A 25977-nucleotide genomic window follows, 5' to 3' on the forward strand; every position below is an offset into this window, starting at 1 on the left:
ATTTACCCTTCCTGGATAACAGTAACCCCCAAACAGCGCACACACAAAAATCTGGATACTTATCTGCAGCGGCTCGGATTTAAGCATTCACTGGACAACGAAAAAGCATTCAAACTAGCAGAAAACAGATGTAGGCAAACAGGCCGACTGTTGAAAGAAGCATTCGGACTGGCAGCAAAGAAGTTCTGAGGATAATACACCTGAAATTCATCTTTATGACCTACCCGAGGAGAATTTGGGTTAAATTCAATGTGCCTTAAATCAATAGTAGGCTTAGTAGACTGGCTGGATGTCAGGCGTCCACTAATGCAGCGGTGAATGTAAGGACATGGATGCATAATAATGATAATGAATGGTTAAAACATCTGGTGCCACTGTGCCAAAGGGTTTAAGACTGTAGTACTTGCGTGCCTGACGGCCCTAACCAATCAGGAATTTATTTCCGCAACTTTCAGGGACGCAAACACAGAAAGTTGCAGTACTGCTTAGTTTCGTTTCTCAAATTGCTTGCATCTGTGTTGTTGTGGTAGGGTAAAAATAAATCAAAAAGATATCTGTGAAATGGCAGAGTTACTTGCTTACATCACTAAGCTTATTTGTTCTTCTCAGTCAGGATTTTTGGAGTATGACGAAATCCACAAACTCACAAAGGTTCCCGACTTGCTGCTTAGGCAGGTATTGGAGAATAAAGACCATTTTGTAATAGCTAATTATCCTGCAGATAAGAAGAGGGTTTTTGCTACAACTGCCCTTAAGCTGTGTGAACTATACCCTAAAGGCGAGTGCGATGGAGTGTGTGAACAGCTGCACTTGTGTAAATATTTTATTTACCGATCCTGCAGATCTAAAGGGTAAGTGAGATGTATTTCAACATCACTTTTTTGAACAATTATTTTTTTCCATTAACTGTCAACAATTTAGATATTGTTTTCTCTGTAGATGATTTGGTGGGGCACAAAGTGTTTTGGGGATTCTCTGTGTTCTCTGGTAGTAGACACGCTGTAAACGTCAGTTTTTACATTCATCTTTAGGGCCGCAGCAGATGTGTGTAGGATACTAGAGATCATACCTCTTACGCGCTTAGCACAGGAAATCTGAACAAAGCGTAAAATAAATCGGGGGGGGGGGGGGGCCTAGAAAATAGGGACAGGTTTTACCAGTTATTCTTAAATCCTGTTAACTTTATGTGCTGTGTTAACATGCATTTTTTGAAGGATATGATGTCTGAAACGCAACTGTCATTCTTTAATAACGTCCGTCCTCAACGATTTGCCAGAAAACCACAAATTTTGTGAAGAACATACGAAAAATTAATATGAAGCATGCTAGACAGTATGTTTTTGTTTTCTGCAAAACTAATGGGAGGGACAAAACGAGCGTTACCAAGCAACTGCAAATACAGGGGTTGGAGTGCACGTAATAACGATGGCCGTTTGTAAGATCTGTAATCTCTTAATACCAGATCAATAGAAAATAAAAGCGTAGTAAATGTCTTTCGGCTTTTCCAGGTTAGGGGTCGCCACAGCGGAACTTCGGTCCACTCATGACTGGCAGTGGATTTTTATGGTGCCGAGTTGCCAGCCAGAGCTCACGCTCACATCTACCTGCATGTCTTTAGCGTCACTCGAACGCGGGGAGGACATGCAGACTGCACACAGAAGGCGCTCCAGCCAAGAATCGAACAATAGAACTTCTTGTTGTGAGGTGACGACGCCAAAGGCTGCACCACCGCCGTGGATTGGAAAAAACAAACCTTGCCCATTTCAGTTCGTTCCCCGCGCAAAGCCCACCGCGTTCATTACTATTACAAAAAAGTCAGTGAGATCACTAATAAGGAATAATTAAAATCGTAAACAATTTACAACACTAAAAACGGAAATCACATTTGTACTACACATTTATTTCCATCAAAATAAAACAATTATGTTGTCTCAACAAGGTAGCACCAGCAGCATATGAAGAGTCCAATTATCATAATCGTGTGTTGGGGTTCCGTCTTTTCTGCTGTTACAAAGGTGGAGAAAAATAATAGCATAGCACTTTAATTGCAGGGTGCTCCTCTGCTCTGTCCTTTGGGCATAGCTCTCAACCCTCCAGCACAAGAATGTTGAAGCAGAGTTGTGCAAATGCTCTCTTGTCATTGCCATAGCAGCTAATTTTCCAGTAGATCACTTTTGCAGTAGCATAGGCTGCATAGGACATCCTGCCAAGCATCTTCCCTGCGGTCGCTACCCATTCAAATGCCCAGACGAGGCATTTTTTTTTGTAGAAACATAGAATTATGCAGGACAAACCTCAAACCATACCCACGTCCAGTGCAAAGGACAGAACTTCACTTTTTTTTGCCAAAATAAAGACTTTTTCTTGCAGCATTTGAGTTGCTTGTGCTGTTTCATATAACATGTAGGTATTTCAGATATCAAATAATTGTTTTTTGCAACTATTAAAGAAAACTTGGGAAATATTTTTTGCATTAAAATCTCAGGACATTTGCCAATGCCATATTGTATTTTTTTTTGCAGAATGCTACTGCCCAAACAGGGACTGACCTGCACAAAGAGGGGCAGGTGGTAACCCTACCCCCTGCCCATTGGCTTGCTTCAGAAAGCTTTTTAGGGCAATCTTCATGCTCTATAGCTGTCTATGTCAAGCATTTGAAATAAAAGGCAGCTGCATCGCCAAAGCTTTCTAGCCCCTGAAAAAGGAATTCTGAGTTATCAGACCTCAGTATCATTTTCTGGAGAAAGTAAAACAGCACACTACATCAAAAGCAATGCAATTCTAGGAGGTCAGGGGGGTGGGAATGGCTACTGCAGCACTGATCTCTTACTGTAACGGTCAGTGTTCAGATAGATCACTGTTGCAGTGGCCTAAGCTGTATGGGATGATTGCCAAAGCTTAGAGAAGGAATGATGTGGGTCGGAATCCAGGAACCCTTGAAGAACAACTTCAGCAAAGCCTACTACAGATCTAGAGTAGGAGACTGTAATGCTTAGTAAAAGTGTGAACCAATGACCAAGTAGCCTGCAGTATGTTTTTAGAGTCCCTCCCTTTGCGAAATGCCAAGGAAGTAGCCAGAGCCTGAGTAGAATGAGCCTGGACTATGTCTAGAAGTGAGTGTATATGGAGGGAATAACAAAAAGTAAAAGCTTGGGACAACTGTCTCAAAATGGTATGCTTGGAAACTGCTTGTCCCTTTATCTTACTTTCATAGTAAATAAACAGCTAGTCAGCCATCTGGAAGGATCTGGCTCTAAGATAGCATCTAAATTGCTTATGAACATGTAAAGTATGGGGAAATCCATTCACCCTTAGTTGTAGGCTCAAGAAAGAACACCAGGAGGTTAATGGACTAGTTAAATGTGAATTCTGACACCTCTTTAGGCTTTATGGAGGTTTTCCATGAATCCCTATTCCTTTGAAAAACGAGACAAGGATAGGTGACTGTTAAGACTTGAAAACTCAGATACATGCCTTACAGAGGTCAGAGCAATTAATAAGACTGTTTCCCAAGATAATTTCAAATCCACCTCCTGAATAGGTTCAAAAGGAGACAGTGCAAGTTTTTCTAACAACAAAATTCAGATCCCAGGAAGGAGCCAGTCACTTAAGAGGTGGTCACGTACGTAAAACCTCTTTCAAAAATTGTTTTTAACAGATAGCAGTGTAGAAAGGGGTGAAATCCAATGGTAGTGAAACAGGGTACTTTTCCATTATTGGGGCAACAGCTCTAACGTGCAGGCTTTGAGATCATAGCTAAACATCTGCAAGTAACACATTGATTCTGCAGTGGATTGGACGCGATGGGGTATGCAGTGCACTTGTTGTGCTTGGGATTGCCGTGAGAGATAAGGAAGTAAAATAAACACTTTCTGAAATAAAATAAAATAAACAAGGAGGCACTGATGAACCTGGAATGTTTGTAAATTGTTACCTTGTCATTTGCTATATGATACTGCATGCTAAAATAAGAAAGCCTATTTTAATCAGATTTTAGCTAAAAAAAATTAAAAAAAATCTTAGAACCTGATAATGAGAGCTTGGAGCCTGAAAATAAAACATTTTCCTAACAATACTGTCATGGACTGGCTTGAACCGATGCAGTTTATGTTCATTTTGTAGAAGCACAAAGCTGCATGTACACAACAGAAGGTAACACTGTGCTGGAGGCGTGCACGATATTGATTTTGGTGACAGTTAAGGGGATTTCACTTTGAATCATACAAATAGGCTGTTGAAACCTGGGCCCATATACTTAAAGGAAAATGTGGTTATTTCACTACTGACCGCAACTTGGACAGAAGCTGTGACTCCAAGTGCTTATTACAGCTGTTGCCCCGATAACAGAAAAGTACCTGAAATAGGAATGGCTGACTGGTGAAGCTTAATAGAAGAATAGGAAAGGCCAGCAGATAACTCACAATGATGAATCAGAGGCATCTCGGCCCGTAATGGGTTCTCAAATATGATTTTCTAGTAGCAGTTTCATAGTCTCCTGGCATCGTGCCACCCGACCTTAGTTCCCAGTGCCTCTGTCGAGTAAAGCCACTAGAGTGACCCTGGGGTGAATTTGCTATTTCCCATCCACTCATCAAGATTTCTCTTGAAGAGAGCCAGTGAGGTGCTCTGCTTGACATGTATGTGAAGTCTATTCCATAGCATGGGCAGTCTCAGGGTTATGAACCTGTCCCTCCAGCATGTTCTGTTGATTGTGGTAATGAGGTTGAGGTCTCTGGAGTGTGTGGTGTGGAGGGATTGGGATTTCTTTATATGTAGCATTTCTAACAGAACTGGGTCTGACATGGCTTTGTAAGTCAAACAGAGATTGCCTCTAAGTAGGTGATATGAGACAGAGAATAGTTGGAGTTTTTTTAGTCTGTCCATATAGAACAAATGTTTAAGGCCTAAGATCCTCTTTGTGAGGTACTTTTGCGGCCTCTCCAGTTGTTGCAGGTGTTTAGTGAGGTACACGCCAAATGGGACATTGTTCTCAATGATTGGCCTAATGAGGGAAGAGTAGAGGGAGACAATGACCTCTTTCTTCCTGGTTGCAAAACCCTTAGTAATGAGATGTCCCACGTAGAAGGACTTTCTGACCACAGTGGCAATGTGGTGGTCAAAAGAGAGGTTGCTGTCAACCTGTGTTCCTAGATCTCTTATAACGCCTTCTGTGTTCAGTGGACTACCATTGATGTGGTAATTCATAGGAACCGGGTTTTTCCAAAGGGGATGACACATTTTTTGGCATTGAGCTTAAGGCCATGGTTCTGACATCAGTTGTTGGTCTCAGTGAGGCCTTTCTGTAGGATGTCAACATCACTTGGGGAGTTAATAATAGTGCCCAGCTTGCTATCATCTGCGAACTTTGTCCAGCTGAGTCCCTTCATGTTGGCCTGGACTTCAGAGAAGTAGATACCAAACAGGAGAGTACCCAGGACCGAACCTTGTGGGACTCCACTCGTGACTGGTCATCAGTCTGACTTGGAGTCAGCTGCTTTCACACTGTGGGTTCTACCTGTGAGTCATTTTGCAACCCACCTAGTGATGTAGGGTTTGATGCATAGCTTAGTGAGTTTTTTTCTATGATTCCTGAGTGGGGAATGGTGTCAAAGGCCTTGGCCAGATCAAGGTAGGCTATATGAGCCACCTTGCCTTCATTCACAGCTCTGGTGACTGACTCAAAGAAGTTGACCAGGTTGAGCAGGCACCCTTTCACAGAATCAAACTTTATGGGATCCAGAGTTTGGAGATTCCCTATATCCTTGTTTATTAGGTCCATGATGATGCTTTCCATAGCTTTGCATATCAGACACGTCAGGCTAATGGGGTGATATTCCCAGAGTCTGTAGTCACTCCTCCTTTGTGGAGAGGGATGACTATAGCAGTGCGCCATTCGGTAGGGACAAAGCCTGAGGTGAGGCTGTGATTGAACAGGGCAAACATCGGGTGAGGTGCCATTTCACTCTGTAGTTCATGTAGAACACAGCCAGGAATAGTGTCAGGTCCTGTGCAGCAGTAATACTGGGTGCCTTGCAGTCTACTGGTATTGTGGCAGGTCCCTTGGGGAAGAGAGGGGTAAAGTTGGCACTTAATCTGTTGGCCAGTATATTGGCAATATCTGTTGGCTCAGTATAGGAGGTACCATTGTGCTGTAGCTCAGAGCATATCTGGGTATTGCCATTGAGATTCTTTACATAACTATAGAAGGCCTTGTGGTTGTCTTTACTGTCTACTGCAATTCTGTTTTCATACCTAGCTTTAGAGGATTTGATGAGGGATCTCAACTTTTTGTTGAGTCTGATAAGGGAATTTTTCCAATCTTGGGACTTCACCTTATTCTGCATCAGTTTCCTCCTTCTGTTGTAGAGTTTGTTTATGGCAGGAGACCACTAGCTTGGCTTCCTTTTTTTGGAGAAGAGCATCTTGGTTCTGTTGAGTATGGCAAGATCCATGCATTTGTGTACATGTTCGAACAGTGCATCGGTGTATGATTCTGTGGTCATGTAACTGATCTCCATTTGCATGGGTGCCGTGAAGTTAGCCACCTCTGTTTTTAGGAGCCCAAAGTTAGCTTTGGAGAAGTTTTTCATGGTGGTTACCTTTTCGGGGGTGTGGGGATGTGGATTTCCAAGGTGATTAGTTTGTGGTCGGATTTAGCCAGGGAGGAGTTGACTATTGGTGTAGAGCAACGGTCACCCATGTTAGTAACCTCTAGTGGGGGTAAGAACGAGCTGGTCCAAGGCATTGGAATTAATGAATTCCAGGAAACGCTGGGCAAGTGTATTGGTACTTGAGTAGTTTTCCCAGTTAATGGAGGGGTAGTTGAAGTCTCCCAGTATGAGAGTGTTAGGTTGGACCTTAATATTCTCCAGGGTGCTTAGGAACATGGAGTGTAAGTCTTGGGACATGGTTGGGGACCTATAGCAGGCTATGACCTGAATCACTGTCTTACCCAGTGTTAGCTGTACCTGACGTATCTCAGATGCGTTATGTTGGGCTACCAATCTGGAGGTGTGGGCATCCTTTATGCATGAAACACCACTGCCTTTGGAGCTTCGGTCCAAGTTCTGGGGTCGAAAGGTGTGGAATGAGTTATAGCCTGGTAGTGCAGGGGTGCTTCCTGCTGCCTTGAACCAGGTCTCTGTTACGGCACAAATGTCGATGTTCTCCATTTTAAGGAGTGCTTCGAGTGAGTGCATTTTGAGATTTAGACTTCTAGCATTGAGCAGCATGACCCTCAGATTGCATTTGTTTGTAGCTGTTACAGTGGTAATTTGCTCTTAGGAACGCCGCCTAAAAAGGCACTATAAGGGTGGCAAGAGTCTTGGCCAGTATCCGGAAGCCCAGAGGTGACAGATGCAGGCCATGTCTGTCAAAGAATCGAGGTCTGTCAATCATGTCATCCCAGGCAGACAGATACTGGATCCTCTTAGAATGACACCAGAAACTTAGCCAATTGTTGAAATTGATCATTTTCTGCTTGTACTGTGGTATAATTCTGGGTGATGGTAGGATGCTGCTCAGTGTTAGGGTCATACCCACCTGGGCTACATAATCCGAGAGCTCCTGCATGTCTCTTTTCATGTAGTCCAGGGAGGCATGTCTCAGGTCATTTACACCCACATGTACAATGACAGTCATATTTGTACCTGTTGTTGAGGGACCTGAGTGCATGCGTTATGTGGCAGATCCTAGCGCCTGACAGGCAGCTGACTGTTACTTTCTCCTTATTCAGCCTAGTGAATGGGACATCTGTGTGCCTCACTATCGAGTTACCTATGACTAGTGTGTTGGGCATGCTGTTTTGCCTTCGGGGCTTTGGTTGAGTGGCACACGGTTTAGGAGAGTTGTGTATCTCATGATTAGTGTTGTGTTGTGGTAGTCAAATGCGTTTCTGCCTTGGAGGTCTCTGCTGTTTGGGTAGATTTTTATTGAGAGCCTCCACAAAGGTGGGTGTGTGGTTTGTGTTTTTATGTGAAGCCAGTGCTGGTGTGTGTTCTGGAGGGCTATATGTTCCATGTGGTGTGGTGGAAGTGTTGACTTTCTCCTCTTGACCAGCTATTCTGGTCTTGTCTTGAGAGTGCGTGGCTTCCAATTTGGATATATAAGTGCATTTCTCACAAATCTGAGTGTTGGGAGGTAAGAGGAGGGGGTTGTCAGTGTACATGTGGCAGTTACTGCATTGCCTCAGGATGCACAGGTTCACCAGGTTAAAAGGAGAAAGCACAGGGAACTGACCTTTAGACATGCCTGGAGGGGTGGGCATTAATAAGAAGTACTGGAGCTATTTCCTTGTAGAACGTTTAGTGCTAGTAGCACTTTTGTGTGCTACAATAATTGCTACAAGAAGTCTGGTAAAGTGCTAGATTAATAAGCTAGTAAAAGTGCAGGAGAGGAGAGAACTAGTAGATCTAAGGGAAAAATTGAAGTGCACACTTTGACACTGTTCAGAAGCTTACAAACAGTCCTGGATACAGCAAAACTGTATCTGGACTAGACAAGTTACAGAAAAGGTGGGAAATGAGTGGAAATGCAGGCTTTTAAACCAGAAAGTTGAAAGAGATGGAAAAACTGCCCGAACAGCAATAAACTACAATTTCTGGACCAAAAACCACTCTTTCTGTGGTAGATAGACTACCTAGTGCTTACCACTCCCACTGATAAGCTAGAAGGCTTCCCTCCAACACAGAAAGGCTTGGTGGGCTCGGAAGCTTATATACACTCCTGGATATAGCAGATCTGTATCTGGACTAGACTAGTTACAGGAAAGGGGGGGGGTGCAAACGTGGGCTTTTAAACCAGAAAGTTGAAAGGGATGGAAAACTGCCCAAACAGCCAATATACTGCAATTTCTGGGCCAGAAAACACTCCTCTTGTGGTAGATAGGCTACCTAGTGCTTACCACTCCCACCGGTAAGCTAGAAGACTTCTCTCCAACACAGAAAGGCTTGGGGGCTCAGAAGCTTACAAACACCCCTGGATACAGGAAGTCTGTATCTGGACTAGAACAGTTACAGGAAAGGCAGGAAACAAGCTTAAAATCTAGAATTTTTTTTTATATTTAAAAGCAGCTAAAACTGCACTAAAAACAATTCAATTGCGGTGCAATGTAGGACATTTGAGTGTGTAGCAGTATTAAAGCATTTTTCTTTAACTCGGAATGCCCAACTGCGCAGAGCCCATTTTCAGAGGCAGCCCATGGAGAAAAGCTCCATCACAATTCATTTATATTAACAAGTAAATTTCAAACATTTCTCAGAAAAAAACAACAGTTACATGTCATAGAAACTTTTAGTTACAAGGCCAGTATGTATAAATTAAGGTATTTGCATCAATATGTACTGGTCTATACAGCTCTGGTAGCTCTGAATTCTTGCATGAAGTAAATGGATTTAAACTGTAGAAAGGAGAATATTGCTGTAAAGAAGCTGTGTTCATACATTTCAGTAAGAAAGGTTAGTAAAGAGTTAGAGATATAATGAAGAATATAGTTGAGAAGTAAGTTATACAGTTATTTAGGAGAGGAGATATTAATATTAAATAGGAGGATAGTAGTAACAGCATATGACTGAGAGCAGGATATAGTATTAGTTCTGTCTAGGCTGCCTGCTTGTAATTGGTGTATCTGGAAGGTTTATAACTTAGGTAAATAGTGAATGCATGAGTGGGTAGAGCAGAGGATGGGGCACTGTTAGAAAAAGATAAGTTGCGTTTCAGGTGGGTGCAAAGAGTGGTGTATTGATTCACGTGCAGGAGAGGGAAAATTTAGGGATAGGTAAGAAGTTTACGCTTTCACTAGGGGTCTCAAACTGCTGATGAAGATGAGTATGACCAGGACTGGGTAAGTTATTGTTTGAGCTGGATTTTATAGCTTCAGAGTTTGTCATTTTTATTTGTGTAAGGAAGGTGTTCCAGAGTTTGGAGATGTAACAGGAGACTAGAGAGTCCCTTGATGAATTATTTGCCTTACATTTCTCCTAAGCACTAGTATCACTAGAATGGAGGCCTCTTGTAGGGTGTAAGGCAGTAGTAATATTTTTAATGCTGGTCATTTTTCAGGATAATATATCAGCCTGTATGTTGTAACTAGCTGAGAGGATGTTAAGAAGTTAAGATCTAGCCACTTTAGCTGTTTTAAAGCTTGGCCATGGTGGGTTCAGTGTGTAGCACTTGTAGCAAATTTGGCTATTTTGTTGTAACAGGAGGCTAGTTTGAATTTTAGTGTAGAGCTTTGATTTGTAAGGCTAGGTAAGGTATATAAGAGAGTGGAAGCAAACAGGATGAGGCTAAGGTTTTTCTTACTGGGTCTGTAAGGTGCACTTTGTGGCTCTGTAAAGGAAGCAAAGTTTCTGGTGGGTCTTTTTAATTGTTTGAAGAACGTGAAGATCAAATGTAAGGTTGCCATCTATTACAGTGTCCAGTAATTTAGTATTAAAGAAAAGAATCCATGGACAGACATGCTGAATAGCCGGTAAATGAACTTTGACAGAGGGTTTACAAAGGCAATAGGATAGTAACTCACTCAAATGCTGTAAAACCAGAGAACAACTACCCTTTCATGGATATTAGTTAAGTTGTTGGCACAACAGAGAAAACCTTTTCCATTTGCTAATGTACGAGTTTTCAGTAGTAGGTATTCTTGCTTCCATTAGTACCTGCTGCATGTTCTTTGTAAAGAGGTGCCTAAAAGGAATTAAGATCCTATCATCAAAGCAGTCAGTTGAAGGTGATAGGTGTTGGGGTGTCTGAGCTGAAAACCCTAAAAATACATCTAGATACAGACTTATTTTTTTTCCTTTGAAAGAAAGTTCTTTGAACTGTAGTTTCTAGTTAACATTTCAGAAAAACAATCCTGTGAGAAGGAGTCAAGAAAGACTTTTGAATGTTCTCTTGGAATTCCAGCTAGTGTAGTAGATCTTTAACCCAAGAGAGAGATTCCTAACACTTTGAAAAAAGACTCTACAGAGATAAGCAAGTTAATTCGGTATGCAAAAAATGTGGATACCTTGTAGCCTGCAATGAGCTATGACTCGAGCTAGAAACTTTGAAAACACTCTTGTTGCAGTGGCTACTTCAAAGGGTAAGGCCCAGAACTGATAATGTGATTCAGGCACACAAAACCTTAAGAAATGCATGAAAGGTGGGTGAATATGGTTGTGATGATAAGCATCTTTTAAATATAGTGTTACCAGGAAACTTGAATGTGGAAAAAGTGGAACACAGTGTGAAGTGACATTTTGAACTTGGACAGTATGACAAACATGTTTAGGAAAGAAAGATCCAGAACTGGTCTTCAAGCATTTTCTTTCTTTCTTTTGTACTAAAAACATCCTTGAATAAAACCCCTTTCCCACCTGGGAAGGGGGTATGGTTCTATCGCTCTCTGAGACCATTGCTAGATCCAGCAGTAAGAGACCTAGGCAGTTGCCTAGGGCCCGCTGGCTAGGGCCTGCCACAACATATCATTTTTAATTAAAAGTAAACAACTTAAAAACATACATTTCTTCTTTTTAGGACACACTATACATCATATGTGTGCATTGTACACACACATAGCAACACAGGATTTAAACACCTGAATTTCCATACACACTCTACATCTTGTGTACATTTGCAGCAACATGGAATTACGTCCATCTCTCAAATGTGTGAACCGGAGAGCTGCTTTAGAACTTCCATTTCGCACATGCAGTAGACTGGGAGATGATTAATTCCTACCATCCCTTTGGACGCACTAGACTGAAATACAATCCCTCCTTTCCTTCCTTCAGGAGTATTTGTGTTTGTAAGTAAAATGCCCTAGTTAGGGATGGTAGATTGATTAGTTAATTAGCTTACTCAAGCTCAAACATTGTACCTTAGCTACTGGTGACAAGAGCTTTAATCCTGTACACCAACTACCATGCTGCTCACTTACTTGTCAGAGTTGATTGGAAGTGGGTAATTTTTATCGGTTCATACATTTTGTTTTACTGCTTGCATTTTCGATTAATATGAGTTTGTGTATTTTTGATGAATGTGAGTTTCAAGGGAAGAGAAATTTCCTGTTGCTCATGCCAAGTTTAGAAAATGACTATTAGTGTTTGTGCTATAGAATTTGAAAGCAGTGTTAATATCAGTGGAATACTTGCCTTTGGTGCAGAATGTTGTGGTTTCTGCTCCCATACCATGTAGCTGGATTGCTGATTATGCAGTGCACTTTAAAGGGGGGAGTGTTGCACTCCTGAATGTGTCGTTCTTTGTGTGAGATGTTAAACTGAGAAAATATCTGTCTGCGTTAATGGTAGTTGATGTGAGATCTTTTACATCCTCCTCAGCTATCAAAAAGTCTAGGGGGAAGTTCCTCAATGCCCAGGCCAAATTTTCCCAAATAGTATAAATATCAAGAAGAGTCTACCCTGAAAAGATGCACTTAGCTTAGTGGGCTAAGTTGGCCAAAAGATAATTAAATTAAAAGTTTTAAATTAAATCCATATCTCTGCCTTTGTTTCAAAAGTAAAGAGAAAATAGTATGCATGCTGACAGTTTTCAGCAGTGTTTATGGTAACTGGGGGGGGAGAGAGAGAGACAAGTAATGGGACACTGGAGTGGCTGTGGGTGGGGGGGGGGGTGGCAGGTTGGTCCGTTCCCCTGCTTAGGGCCCCATTTTACCTTGATCTATCTCTGCCTAGAACAGGACGTGATGAAGGACAGGTAGAAATAAAGGAGTCTGGTCTGGAGGATGAGGAATTACTCCCTGGAAAGGAAGAATTTCCCCCCTTGCCATCTGTAACCTTGATGAATGCTCTTTAGAATCCAGTTGTCTGAAACTATCTGTTGCCCAAGCGATAAGTGGAGATTCAGACTTTCTGGAAGACAAAAGAGGTGCCAGGGTGGGAAGGGGGAACAAAGTCTGTTTAGTCATTCTGACTTATTGAACTGTCCTTGGTTTTGGGAATTAACAGAATTCTCTTGGAACCCCCTTGCTATTTCTTCCTGTATGTCAGTTTACCTGCATTTTGTTCAGACTGTTTGTTTTGTTTCTTACCAGAACTAGATGATGTTAGAGTCCCTGGAAAAGGAGGGCTGACAAATCTTAGAGTTTCCCTGTACAGCTTACTCCTTTCATCATAACCTTTGATTACTTCTGCAGCAGAGAGGCCAAAAACTAAATCTCTATCCAAAGGAGACTTTAAAATCTCATTTTTAATGTCATCTGGAAGGTTTTGAGGATGCAACCATGTAAAACTCCTAAAACAGTACAGGTGACTGTAGCCCTCGAAGTATTAACAGTTATATACACATATAGTATATGAGTAGTGACTTGAACTGTAGAATAAATTAAGTTATTTAAAGCAGGTTTTTTCCTCACAAGAAGGAACTGAAGACAAAACATTTCTCATACTTTCACAACTTGTCAGGATAAACCTTGACATACGAATCTGACAATTCAAAATTCTGGACATTAAAGTTGCAGAAGTATACAATTTTTCCCCTTCTTCATCCTTATCAGAATTGTAGGATTGGAATAACTAAGCGTTTTGCAGCAGAAGGAGTAACTAAAGCTATAGCTGCTGGATCAGGTTTGGGAAGAGTGTATAAAAACTTAGACATCCTAGCTGTCTTTTTAAGGGCAGACTGATAACTTTCAGGAAGCTTGCAGGCAGTAACACAGACATCCTCCAAGGCAGACAAAACTGGAAGAATGGGTGTAGTTCAGGAAATTCCTTTTGTAGCATCTCATTGTAGTTTCTGAGGATCTGAGAAACCTCCGTGTTCTCCTGCTGAAAACACTGACACATTCTAAAAAATAGTTTTAGAGAAAGAGAACCCCTTCTGAGCTGTAGGATATAACAAAGTGAGATCTCCTTTGAGTATGAATCAGAAATCTGTGGAGAAAACCCATATCTGTCCCTTCGTCCTCCTATCCTGATTCAGAATCTTGAATCCCTTTAGGAAAGGATGTAGTCCTCTTTCTTTTACTAGAAGCTACCTTACAGGAAGGATCAATAGCCTAAATTAAACAATAATCCAGACCCAGTAAACTACTCCTGTTTTGAGGAGGAGTAGATATATGCTTAGTTTTCTGCTTCTTTTTGACAGGAAAAATGGAAATGTAGCCAACAGTGTTGTTAGTGGCAGCAGCATCTTCCCTAGGGATGAGCGCAACAATCTGACAAACAGAGATGCCTTCCCTGTTCCCTCTTCCAGAACTGACAAGAGTGTCTCTCCCATGCCCACTGAGGGAACCTCTAGCCGTAGAGGACGTGGTTAACCCCTGAGTCCATAGTGGTTGTAGTTGCTACACCAGAGGAATTTTGGTTAAAAGATGAGTGTTCTGAAGTACAACACTGCTAGCCTGCTGTGGTGGCAAAGGCTGTTTATTTTTCTTTTTGTGGCTGGAAGAAGGACTGACTTTGGGACTGACAGTTTGTTTCATGGTCAAGGCAAAGATGGTGCCTCTTTCCCAGGGAAAACAACCATCAAATACCAGTAAAAGTAAAAAGTCACTTTTTTCTCCCAGACAAACACAGTAAAAAGCACTTTAAAACACTATGCCAACCCCACAGATTAAAATGAACACAGTTTTTCCATAGCAAAATATGTTTTTCAGTTACTTTAAACAACTTTTAACCTGACAGGACACAAGACAGCTTTTGTTTAAAAGTACAGTACATTCTCATGACAGTCCATTAAAACACAGACTTCTAGCTTTATTTGTACTTTCCTCTTCATGAAAGTTATTTTAATGAGCCAAATTACCAAACAGAAGTTTTTTTCCCCCAAAGGGAACTTATTTGCCCAGCAAAGGAACAGCACAAACTGACTGTTGATCCTTAAAAGCTTCAGAGGAGCGTACTCATCAGCAGCAGTAAAGCTCCAAAAGGCATGGCACCCAAACATGTCTTTTAGTCAACTCCACTCTTGCTGCCTAACATTTTAGGCTTGTGGAAGGTGCCCTAAATCTTTGGAAGCCGGTTGGCTGTAGCAGGATATAACCCACATAGCTAAGGCAGCAGTGATCAATAGGTTGAACATAGATGTTTTTTGATTGAGATAATGGGGTGAAGAGCATCAGTTTTATTTTATTAGGATCGAGGAGCAGGATTGAATTTTTCAGTCAGGTTTCAATTGAAGAGAGAGAAATTTGACTGATTTCTTGGGGTTTGGATATTGTGGCTGATATATAGGATACCTATCAAAACATCTACTCTTCATAACATCTAAACTCAAAAAATCAAGACCATTACATCTAAACTTCAAAACATCTAAAACTCGTAACATTGAATCTCAAAACATTGAAAACTACAAAGCAACTATAAATAACATCCCATACACTGATTGCTACATTTATGCAGGGGGGCAAGCCCCCCCTGCACCCCCCACACCCCCATAAATTAAATATACCAACTCCAAGGTCGCACTACAGCGTGCGACCTTGGAGTTGGTATATTTAATTTACGGGGGGGGGGTACAGGGGGGCTTGCCCCCTGCATAAGTGTAGCAAACAGTGTGTGGCATGTTATTTATAGTTGCTTTGTAGTTTTCAATGTTTTGAGATCCCCCCTGCATAAACATAGTAAAAACTCTGTGGGATGTTATTTATAGTTGCTTTGTAGTTTTTCAATGTTATGAGATTCGATGTTATGAGTTTTAGATTTTTTGAAGTTTAGATGTTATGGTCTTGATGTTTTGAGTTTAGATGTTATGAAGAGTAGATGTTTTGATAGGTAACCATATATATATATATATATATATATATATATATACATATCTACTTCAGTAGATCGAATATATTACAAGTTCGAACCAAATATGACCGACACCATATGTTCGAACTTGTAATAGTTCGAACACTGAAGTAAAAAAAAGAAAAAACAAAAAAAACAAAATTAAACTGTTGTAGCAGGGGGGCTATGCCCCCCTGCACCCCCCACACCCCCTTACTTAAATATACCAACTCCGAGATCGCACTACAGTGCGGAAATGGGAAATCTTCCCATTCTGCTCTGTATGCGGATCTCCATTCAGAGGTTATGGTCTCAGCCATATCATCTTCGAACATTTAAAAGTTCGATCTACCGAAGTGGACCCATATATATAATATATATATAAAATGGTAAACCAAAAGGAGCCAAGCTAAGAAAATACAAAGCGAACTGGACGACCAGGAAAGTAAAATTTTAACTATGACTTCTTCAGAAGAAGTCATAGTTAAAAATTGACGAAAGCACTCAATAAAATTTTACTTTTATTTTCCTGGTCGTCCAGTTCGCTTATATATATATATATATATATATATATATATATATATGTGTGTGTGTATGTATGTATGTATGTGTATATATATATATATATATATATATATATATATATATATATATATTATTAATGCCAAATCATTTGTGAATTGTACTATATTTTCTTGGTCAATGGCAGTATAAAGCTTGTTTATAAACATATTGAAAAGAAAGGGCTGTATTATAGAGCCCTGAGGGACACTTATGCTAACCATGTGAGAGGAGGAGGAGAGGTCCTGTTGCCATTTGACTGCTTGTTGCCTTCCAGATAGGTAATCCTCCCTTTCATGGTTCCTTAAGTTGAGAGAGATGTGTAGAACAGAGTTCAGTTGATGTTGGCGTGGTAGAGTGTCAGAAGCTTGGATAAGTGTAGGAACACTAGTTTGCTGTTGCTCCTGTGCTGGTTTGTAGTGTTGATGAAGTGAAGGAGGGTGGTGGTTGTACTGTGGTGGGGGTCTGAAACCATGTTGCATTTCATAGAGATTATTTGAATTGAAGTGATGTAGAAGTTGAGCATGAATACATTTTTCAAGTTCTTTTGATAGGAGAAGAGGATTTTAATGAGCTTGTAGTTATTAAACTCTGTAGATGTATGCCTTTACGTAAAGGTATAAAGGACTTTTTCCTGATGGAAGGAATGTATTTTTCGGATTTAGCTCGATTTATCAGTATAGACACTGAAAATAACAATTGCAGCTGCATGCATTTTTAACTAGGTAATAAGTGTTCAAGTTGTTCTTAAAAATATCTAAACTAGTGCTTGCTTTGATATGGTTCCATGCATCAGATGCTGTTCTTAGAGAACCAATTAGTACATATATCATTTCTATTTAATCTTTTACATAGGTTATCTGAAGATTCTCTGCTGCTTTTTGGTAACCCTGAACATTTCCAGAGTTAGTTTTCCCTTAATGCCCTATACACCTTATATAACTCTTCATAAATATTTATATGTGACATTGTACAAGTTCAGATATTTTAGTCTTTCATAATAACTTAAATATTCACTCTGATGGATGCTGTTGGTATATTTCTATTGTACTCTCTTCCATTTATTCATGCTTGTTTTCCTAAAAAGGTTTCCATATTGTTATTCCATGCCTTGATTTGAGTCTGATGTAATTTACAAATAATAATTTTTTCATTTCTGATTTCTAAGACTTTATAAATATTTTTATACAGCCTATAGTTCAGTAACTATCATTAACAAGTTGGTTGATATGATTAGAAAAACTCAAAGCCAGATCTACCCATGTACCTATGTCTTTAAATGAATGGATGGTTTCTGTCACAGTGTGCTGTATTAAATATTCACCCTTCAGTCTGTGTCTGTCAAATCTCATGTTTATTTTTTGATGTATCCATCAACATATTATTCTCCTGTGTCCAAAGGCCAATTTATTTAAGTTGTTTTGCAGATGTACCCTATCTGTAACACATGTAATCAGTTTACCAGTTTTCAAGCCACTGCATTCAGACTATGGAACACTTAGGATGAAGAAGGTAGATCTGAAAGATACAACTTAAACAAGTATGGGCCTAGGAGAGAACCCTGTGGGACACCCTAACTGTAACCTAAAATTTCACTTGTCCTATTGTGTGATACTTGGCTTGTCCTATTTGTAAGCCATGCAGCAATCTATCTTATCAAGATTATGTCAATACCTAGTGGTTCTAATTTTTTGATCAGTGGTTTGTGTATGACCATAGCAAAGCCTGAAGTTAAGTCTATATAAATGAAATCACTGTAAATTAAGACAATGCACAATTTTTCATTTAAAGCTGTTACCACATTGTTATAGAACATCATATACAGATGGTTATAGATCTGTTTTCAATATATGCATGCTGGTATATGGTTTCAAGTGCTAATATTTGCAGTTCTGGCAATAATTTATCCAAAATAACCTTCTGCATTATTTTCCACAATAAGAAAGTAAACTTAAGAATTTGTGTTATTCTGGGTTTTCCCCCATTCCCCTTTCCCTTAAAGATATGTCTAACAAGTGCGTATCTCAAATCTTGAGGAATCTCCCTTGCTTAAATGACCTAGTGAATAACAATTGTAATGGTACAGAAAGTTCACGCTGAAGTGTTCTTGGGTTGTTATTGCTAACTCCATGTCCTCCATGTGCTTTGTTTGGGTCCAGTTTACATAGTTCTTTTTCAGTATAATCAAATTTAATTTCAGTATTTTATGTTACACAGATGTTATTAGTACAGTTTATCATTTAACCACATAAGGGGTGTGTTAATCGTGCACTAAAACCTGAAACCACGAATGGTTCATCTAGTCCCAGGGCAGAAAACAGAATTCAGAAGTAGCACCAAGCAGTTATTTCACTGTGTCCTGATCTTCAAAAATACTGGAATTAAATTAATAGTCCTTGAAACCACTGGGTGTGAAGGTGCTTCTTGTGATGCCCATGCCCTGGTCCAGCAATCTAGGAGCCTCAATCCTCACCACTAACACCAGAGAGGGCATCTCATATGTGAGGAAAGGATAACAAATACACACAGTAAAGTGCAATTTCCCTTAAGACTACACAGAGATCACAGTCAGTCTGGGGCTGGTCGCTCCCTTGCTCTCCAGGTCCCCAATAAGACTCCCCACTGGCACAGCTATGGGGTCCAGATCTCAGCCAGCTGGGCAAGCTAAAATCTCTAGCACCCTCTCTGTCCAACCAGTGCTTCATGTCCCTGCCTAATTAGCTGACACACACACACACACACACACACACACACACACACACACACACACACACACTTTGAGATAAGAGTTTATACAACCACACAGATACTTCTGGGGAAGGCTGGCACAGGCTCTCCAGCTGTGCCCCTTTTACCCAGACTATACGGTAGAAATCATTGCCACTACCCAGCTAATACTTATCAGCTACTCAAAGGCCCTTAAAAGGGTGTCCAATTATTACTGTGCAATATTATTATCCAGTTGGTAAGTGTGACTAAGCTGTCAAAGCTTATTTGGAGTGACTTGGACAGTAAACTCTATAAATATGCAATGTACTCTAGAGCTTAAAATATTTCTACACAAACCAGCCACAGTTAAAAGGTTTTAAAATATTTAATAGTAAATAATTAAAACCACAAGATAATATTTTCTACTACACAGAGCTAGTCAAGAGTTCAGAGAACACACAGAAATACTTAAAATAAATCAGTAGTATAGTTCTGACATCACAGAAAAACACTTAGTCTAATCTTTCTAGTTCTTGGCTATTTCTAAAAAAAAACACACGTCTAAGATAACTTGCATAAGACATCAGGCAGTGCTGTGAGTTGGATGATCAAGACTAAAATGCTTAATGATCTCTGGTTCTCTCTGTTTAAGTTGAAATTGCTGTTCTGATAAATATTACATCATTCTTTCACTTTCCTGGTGTTCCCAGGCTGACAGATACTACATTCTTTTGTTATCTTGCAGCTGCAGGAAACTACAGCCATAAAAGACATTCTACATGTAAACTCTAGTAATTATTCCTTAAGTTAAAAGAACAGGCAGGATGCCTTCATCTAGCCCAGCCGGAGCCGAATTGTAAACATCAAAGACAGTCATGAAATAATTTGAACTTCAAAGGACAAACAAGAAATGCTTGTCTTAGCTTTCTCTACAGCAGAGGGCAATTTTGTTACATTGTTTTAAGTTCACATTTCACAGCATATTCTTTCATTTAAGAAAACAAGTCTGTTCCACATTCATATTTACAAGTAATAGAATTATATGCACAATTCTATCTGGCTAGGCTGGCAGCCTTCACACTTCTATTACATTTTTATTGATTAAAAAACAGGTAAAACTAGTTAAACCTCACTCCCATTTCTTTTATTTTGTTTCTCAACTTAATTACATTATCTTGTTCTTATAGAAATGTATCCTCCTGACCTTGTATGCCTAGATTCTGATGTATAACATTTTTGCATTCAGTTTCTTTTAAAAAAAATTGCCACATTCTTTCTGTAGTTTGTCCACGGAATGCATCACTCCATTTAGTTTTACATAGTGACTGTGCTTCTGTTGTTGTTGTTGTGTCTTTCGGCTTTTCCCGGTTAGGGGTCGCCACAGCGGAACTCCGGTCCGCTAATGATTGGCAGTAGATTTTTACGTGCCGAGCTGCCGGCCCTGATGCACAACCTTCAACTAGGGTACGCCCATTCATGCATGTCTCCACACAGAAGACACTCTAGCTGAGAATCGAACATCTGTTATTAATCTTCTGTGCATTAGTTTAGATTCATGTTTGGCAGAATAATATAGCAGTAGTTTACCCTTTATAACCTAAATGAGCAGTGTACATCAATGGTGCTAAAATGTGACATGAAACGATTGTATGTTATAAATAATTTCCTTACTAATATTATTCTTGTCTTTTTCTAGTAAATTTAAGTGCCCAGCCACTGTTATTTTTCCTTCCCGTATTTTATGCAAGAAATGTTTGAATTCTCTGTCATCAGCACTTGACATTGGTGGTATGTACATTCCAGCAATTGTTATCTGTTTTAGGGTTTGCTTTATTGTCATCTTTACACAAGCTACAGTATTTGTGTTTGTTTACTTTATTATCATGTTTACACAAGCTACAGTATTTGTGTTGGTTTGCTTTATTGTCATGTTTACACAAGCTACAGTATTTGTGTTATCATCGATCATGTAATAATAACAGGTCTTTATAAAAGTCCTTTAATTTGTATCATAAAACCTCCACCTGATTTTTTTGTTAGAATGTCTGTTACAGTAAAAACATTTTTACCCTGACAGAAATGTTTTCCTGTCATTATTGTTTAACCATGTTTCACTGGCAATAACAATGGGGACACAGCCAATTTTTTAGGGTGATGTTGTGCCTAGCAGGTAGGGTTTTTATGTGTGGGTCTCCTTTGCCATTGTTTCCTGTAGACTTGTTTACTGGAAGTTGTCTGAAAGGGCTTAGAGTCAGACTGAGATCTGAAAGAAAGGCTTGAATTAGGGGAAGCTGCTTGAAAGAACTCTAAAAGCAGGGCTAAAAAGTCTGGGTAATCCCTTGGATTAATTTTCCCTGATTGTTCCTTTCTCTGCAAGGGTTCTCAAAAGATTTGACTAGATCTTTATCCACGGGGCATTAAGAATTTCCGACCTAACAAAGTCTAAATTTTTGAGAATGTAATCAGGCATAATGTTGCTGGACAGAGCCTGTAGCAGCTGACTTGGATACTGCATCATATGCACATTTCATATGGGTTGGGAGGGTGGCCTAATGGTTAAGGTGTTTGCCTTACAAACACAAGGTACAGGGTTTGAGTCTCACAAAAGATAATTGGCCAGGCTTAAAATGGCTCGCAAGGGCAGTTAGCCTAGTATGAACCTATGAACCTATAGTAGCTTAGTCACCTGTGAACTAGAAGACTGAAGGTCAGGCAGAGATACTTTGGTCTCTAAAATAAGGAAGGATAGCGGCTAAATTCTGGATACCGTGGAAATAGGACAGGAGAAATTGAACATACGAGCATGACAGGCGACAGTTCTAAAGAGCAAAGTTGGAAAGAAGTATAAATCTTCAAACCAAACTTATCCAAAGTTTTACTTATCTTATCAGACAGTACTGGAATAGTTGCTGTACTGAGTTTAGAAGAAGGAGATTTGGACAAGGTGATCACTAGTGGATCTGGTCTAAGATTAGTAAAAATATATTTGTGAGATTGGGAAACCTTATATAATTTGTCATGCTTCATGTGAAGCGAAGACTTTCAGTTAAAGGACCTACAAGTTGCCAAAAAGACGTCGCATATAGAATATAAAAATGGAGGAGTAGGAGTTGACTGAGGAAGAGTTTCCTGCAGAAAGTCCTAATATTTCATCCGAGAGTCCAAAATATCACTTTGTTCGAGTGAAACAACTCCCTCATTTTAGTGAAGGTATCCAAAACAGAGAAGACCACTCTGGGGGAATCTGAGGAGTGGATTCCTTTAAGGTCAGGCTCTCCCTGGCAGGAGAGGAAGCCAGGGAGGCCAAATTCCATTGTAAAGGCTGATCATCTGGTAGAGGATCTATATTTGAAAGGGGAACCAGTCTCCTTCATTTCACAGATGTGGCAAGTATGTCCCAAAAGAATGAAAGGTCACAAATAGCCTCTTTGCAAAAGTGTGGCCAGTTCTTATGTTTCCTTTTCCTAAGACACCCTTCTGACAAGGTAAGGCTACATGAATGGTTCCTACTTTGGGAAAGATGTTCTTCAGCAGAGTGTAATAGAGAAAATGTTCCCGGTCCTTTCCCCTGTGCCAACAGTGGTGGTTCTCCCTGCCTCAACAAGGACATCTGAGCAGCTGAGAGGATATGGCTGCCTCCCAGTCCTTCATGGCTTCCCTAGGAGCAACAACGGAGGGACCAAGAAAAGAAAATGAATGGTCTGAGGAACAACTCAAAGCTACAGAAGAGGAATTCACTAATGACTGAAGCACAGAAACTGGACTAAAAACAAAGCTTCCTTAGTAACATGTCTTTTCTTGCAGACCTTAGAGGGATGAAATAATGTAGTAGGACTCATTTTCATATTAAAGCCAGGCATGGAGTCCCTAACATGAGCAGGAGAAGGTAGGGCACTAAAAACTGGTGGAACAAATATCTCAAGTCTTTATAAAATGGCAGAAGAATCAGACATTTCTTTATGGAGGGCAAACTAAGCAAGAGATAAAACTTAAAGGAAAACAGTATATTGTAAGAAAAAACAACCAAGAAAAGCAGCCCTCAGGAAGAAAAGAAGGTTTCTGTATTACAATACTGTACTGGCATAAAAAAAAAAAATAACTTGCACTGCTTTATGTGTTAAACTTTCAAGAAAAAAATGCAGTGCAATCCCTAACTGGGAACGTGTTTGCCTAGACTGGAAAGCAGACCTGTAGTGGATCTCTGAAGTGCTGAAATGCATTGTAGACTTTTGTAAGAAAGTTCTAAAGTTTGGTGCCATAGTTGCCCTTTATTTCTGATATTGTGATGTAGATGGCAGCTGTGGTGCATGCTGATGTCTTAAAAAGCTTTTAGAGGTGAGCTGATCCTTGGCAGGACATCGCATATACTTTAGGCTACTGCTGCAGTGATCTAATGAAGAACGTCACTACCTGTCGTAATATGGAACAAATGGACAGAATGTAGAACTCTGACTAATAACTTTAACTAGGAGGATCAAGGGGTGATTAAAATGTGTCTTTTATAAAAAGTTGTTTTGCTGTAATAATGTGATTCAGTCATACGTAGCTCTAAACTTGTCACCTCCAGAATCTGTGACAAATCCAGAAATAATTAGGGACTTTTAAAATAAGAAAATGTGAGTTTACATGCATTTTTTGAAGTAATAAAAGTAACTAATTGTTTTCATTATTTATAATGTATGATCCACCAACTTGTCTTCTAAAATTGCCAGTTTTAGAAGGGATTAGGAGGGACACAGACATTTTTTGAGACCAAATCTGGGATGTCCCTGAAAATCTGGGACATTTAAGAATTATGGATTCAGTGTAACTATTTATCATGGATATCAGTTAAAAAAAAAATCTCAGCACTGAATGTGTGACAGACCTTTTCATTGTGGAAGTGAGAGGAACATCGACTTTTAAGACTCAAAAGATAAAAATCTTCCTAGTAATAAGGTACGTTTGAGAGGTATGCATCCATAGATACAAGTATTTCAGTCACAGGCAATAATGCCCTTCTGGCCTGCCAGTAAAGTATGGAGTATGTCTATTCGTGACTTGTTTCATGTTGTATGGCATTTCTTGTACTACTGCTATTACAGCATAAAAAGGACATCTCCGTATGGGGAAATTTAATTGATTTTTTTTTGCAACAAATTATCCACCCCTTTTTTACCTCCTCCACGTTTGCAGAAACAACAGTTTTAACTCTTGTGTGCCAAATACTTCAATCTTCACCACATGATCATCAATATCTGCTGACATGACAGATTAGTAATGAAGCACTTTTCCTTGCCTGTGAAATAAAGTGTCTCTCTGTATGTCAATCAAATTAAGACACTATCTACTTTCCAAACTAGACCTCTTACCAGGGGTATTTGGAACTTCCTCTTATGGTTTAATTTCTCTGAGTCTTGGATTTCTAATACCATGATGTGACTGAATCCAATTCCTAAGTCAAAGTATGATTAAAGTTCATGAAATTAACATTGTTACAGTCTTTGATGTTAGCCAAAAGTGCTCTTTGCAGCACCCACAATGTGCCCAGAGCTGACGGCTTCTACAGTTAATACAGAGTTGCATGTATCAGTAGCTTATCCAAATATGACTGTAAGTACTTTTTGTGAGATTCCCTTGCTCCTACTACTATTGGAACTGTCTGAATATCCTTCTTTCACACTGCCCTCATTTCTGCCTGCAAATCCTGGTATTTTATGACTTTGTATTTAAGCTACTGCAATCACTGGATGTAGCAGTTTCAATGATCAGTGCTACATTTGTCTTCTTTTCATGGACTACTGTAGCTGATTTTCTCACATCTGTTTTTTGAACTGTTGGTATGTGATATAAACTTCATCATTTTCTATAATGCTTTGTGGCTCATATTTCCAATGCTTCTCAGCTGCTTCAATATTGTGATGTTTCCATAATCCTCAGTGCAACAGTCTTGCCACATTATTATTCATATCAGTATACAGGGCCTCTTACATTAGTGTATCACACCCAGCAACAAGATGTTGTGCAACTGTTTCAAGTTCTGTTTTAAGAAACTTGCATTTGTCTTTTCACCCACATGTTCAATAGAAACCATCGTGTACATCGTCCACTATCCTGGACCATCAGTATTCAACTTTCGTCTTTTGGTTTAAATTCACCTCTCATTAATTGTTCCTGTTTCAGATCCTGATCGACATGAGATTGTTCCAGGAGTTTTCTGTACTTGCAACTATATTTATGCCTTTTCCACATTTCTTGCATTCTCATCTGATCCTTCACCTTATATTCTTTCTTTTGTTTTTTAGCACATTCAGTTGCAGCCTGATTTTTGTCTGCTTCTGGCTTGATATCCATTCCCGCTTGACACCAATATTCTTCTGATAAGCTAAGCATGGAAGTCATCTTAGACTTGTTTTCATCATGTTTTAAGACCTTCACTATTTTTGGATCTTGTGAGGTCAGCAGATATGTATGCAGTTCTATGATTGCAGATCTATACATGTAATCAGTTTCGAGGAGGCCCATACTCAGAACAGGGAATATATAATCTTGGTATACACTGATTTTTATAAATCATTTGATAAGCATGAAACATTTTCTTGTTTTCCCGTCCAACTGATCCACTACCTTTTGGGGCCAGTAAGTTACCCAAAAACTGTAAGTTAGAACAGGAAGAGTAAATTGGATTATAACTTGGAATTTGTTCCTAGATGTCAGGTCTGTTTTTAGTGTTGAATTTAGTCTTCCAAAGTATTCTTTTCTAAGATTTGTTTGCACTTGTTCATGTTTTATTATTGAACCTTCATTAATTCTCAGATATGTATACACTCACTCCCTCTTGCTCAAGTTCTTTTATATCACACTCCTGTCCCAGACTGATATTTTCTTGGTGCTGCAGCTTTCCTGCTTTGAAAGGTTGCTTTTGCACATTTATCAAGACCAAATTACATTCTTACATCATCTGAGAAAGTTTTGATCACTTGCAGTTGTGCTTTCAGTTCTTCATCTGATAAACTAT

The 25977-nt window shown here is 39.7% G+C and overlaps 1 protein-coding gene across 1 annotated transcript in view; it reads left to right on the forward strand.

Annotated features, from left to right (window-relative positions):
• Positions 1–231: 231 nt before the first annotated feature.
• The window catches only part of LOC122815569 (protein mono-ADP-ribosyltransferase PARP12-like), a 1409919-nt gene continuing 1384173 nt past the window's right edge, over positions 232–25977 (forward strand). Inside the window, exon 1 of the mRNA XM_044088175.1 lies at positions 232–851. Within this exon, the coding sequence (XP_043944110.1) occupies positions 562–851 (290 nt within the window). The 5' untranslated portion in view covers positions 232–561. The remainder of the gene's footprint in view (positions 852–25977) is intronic.

The sequence above is a fragment of the Protopterus annectens genome, chromosome 11.part0, assembly GCF_019279795.1.
Source record: "Protopterus annectens isolate FY-2018-M chromosome 11.part0, PAN1.0, whole genome shotgun sequence".
NCBI lineage: Eukaryota > Metazoa > Chordata > Ceratodontiformes > Protopteridae > Protopterus > Protopterus annectens.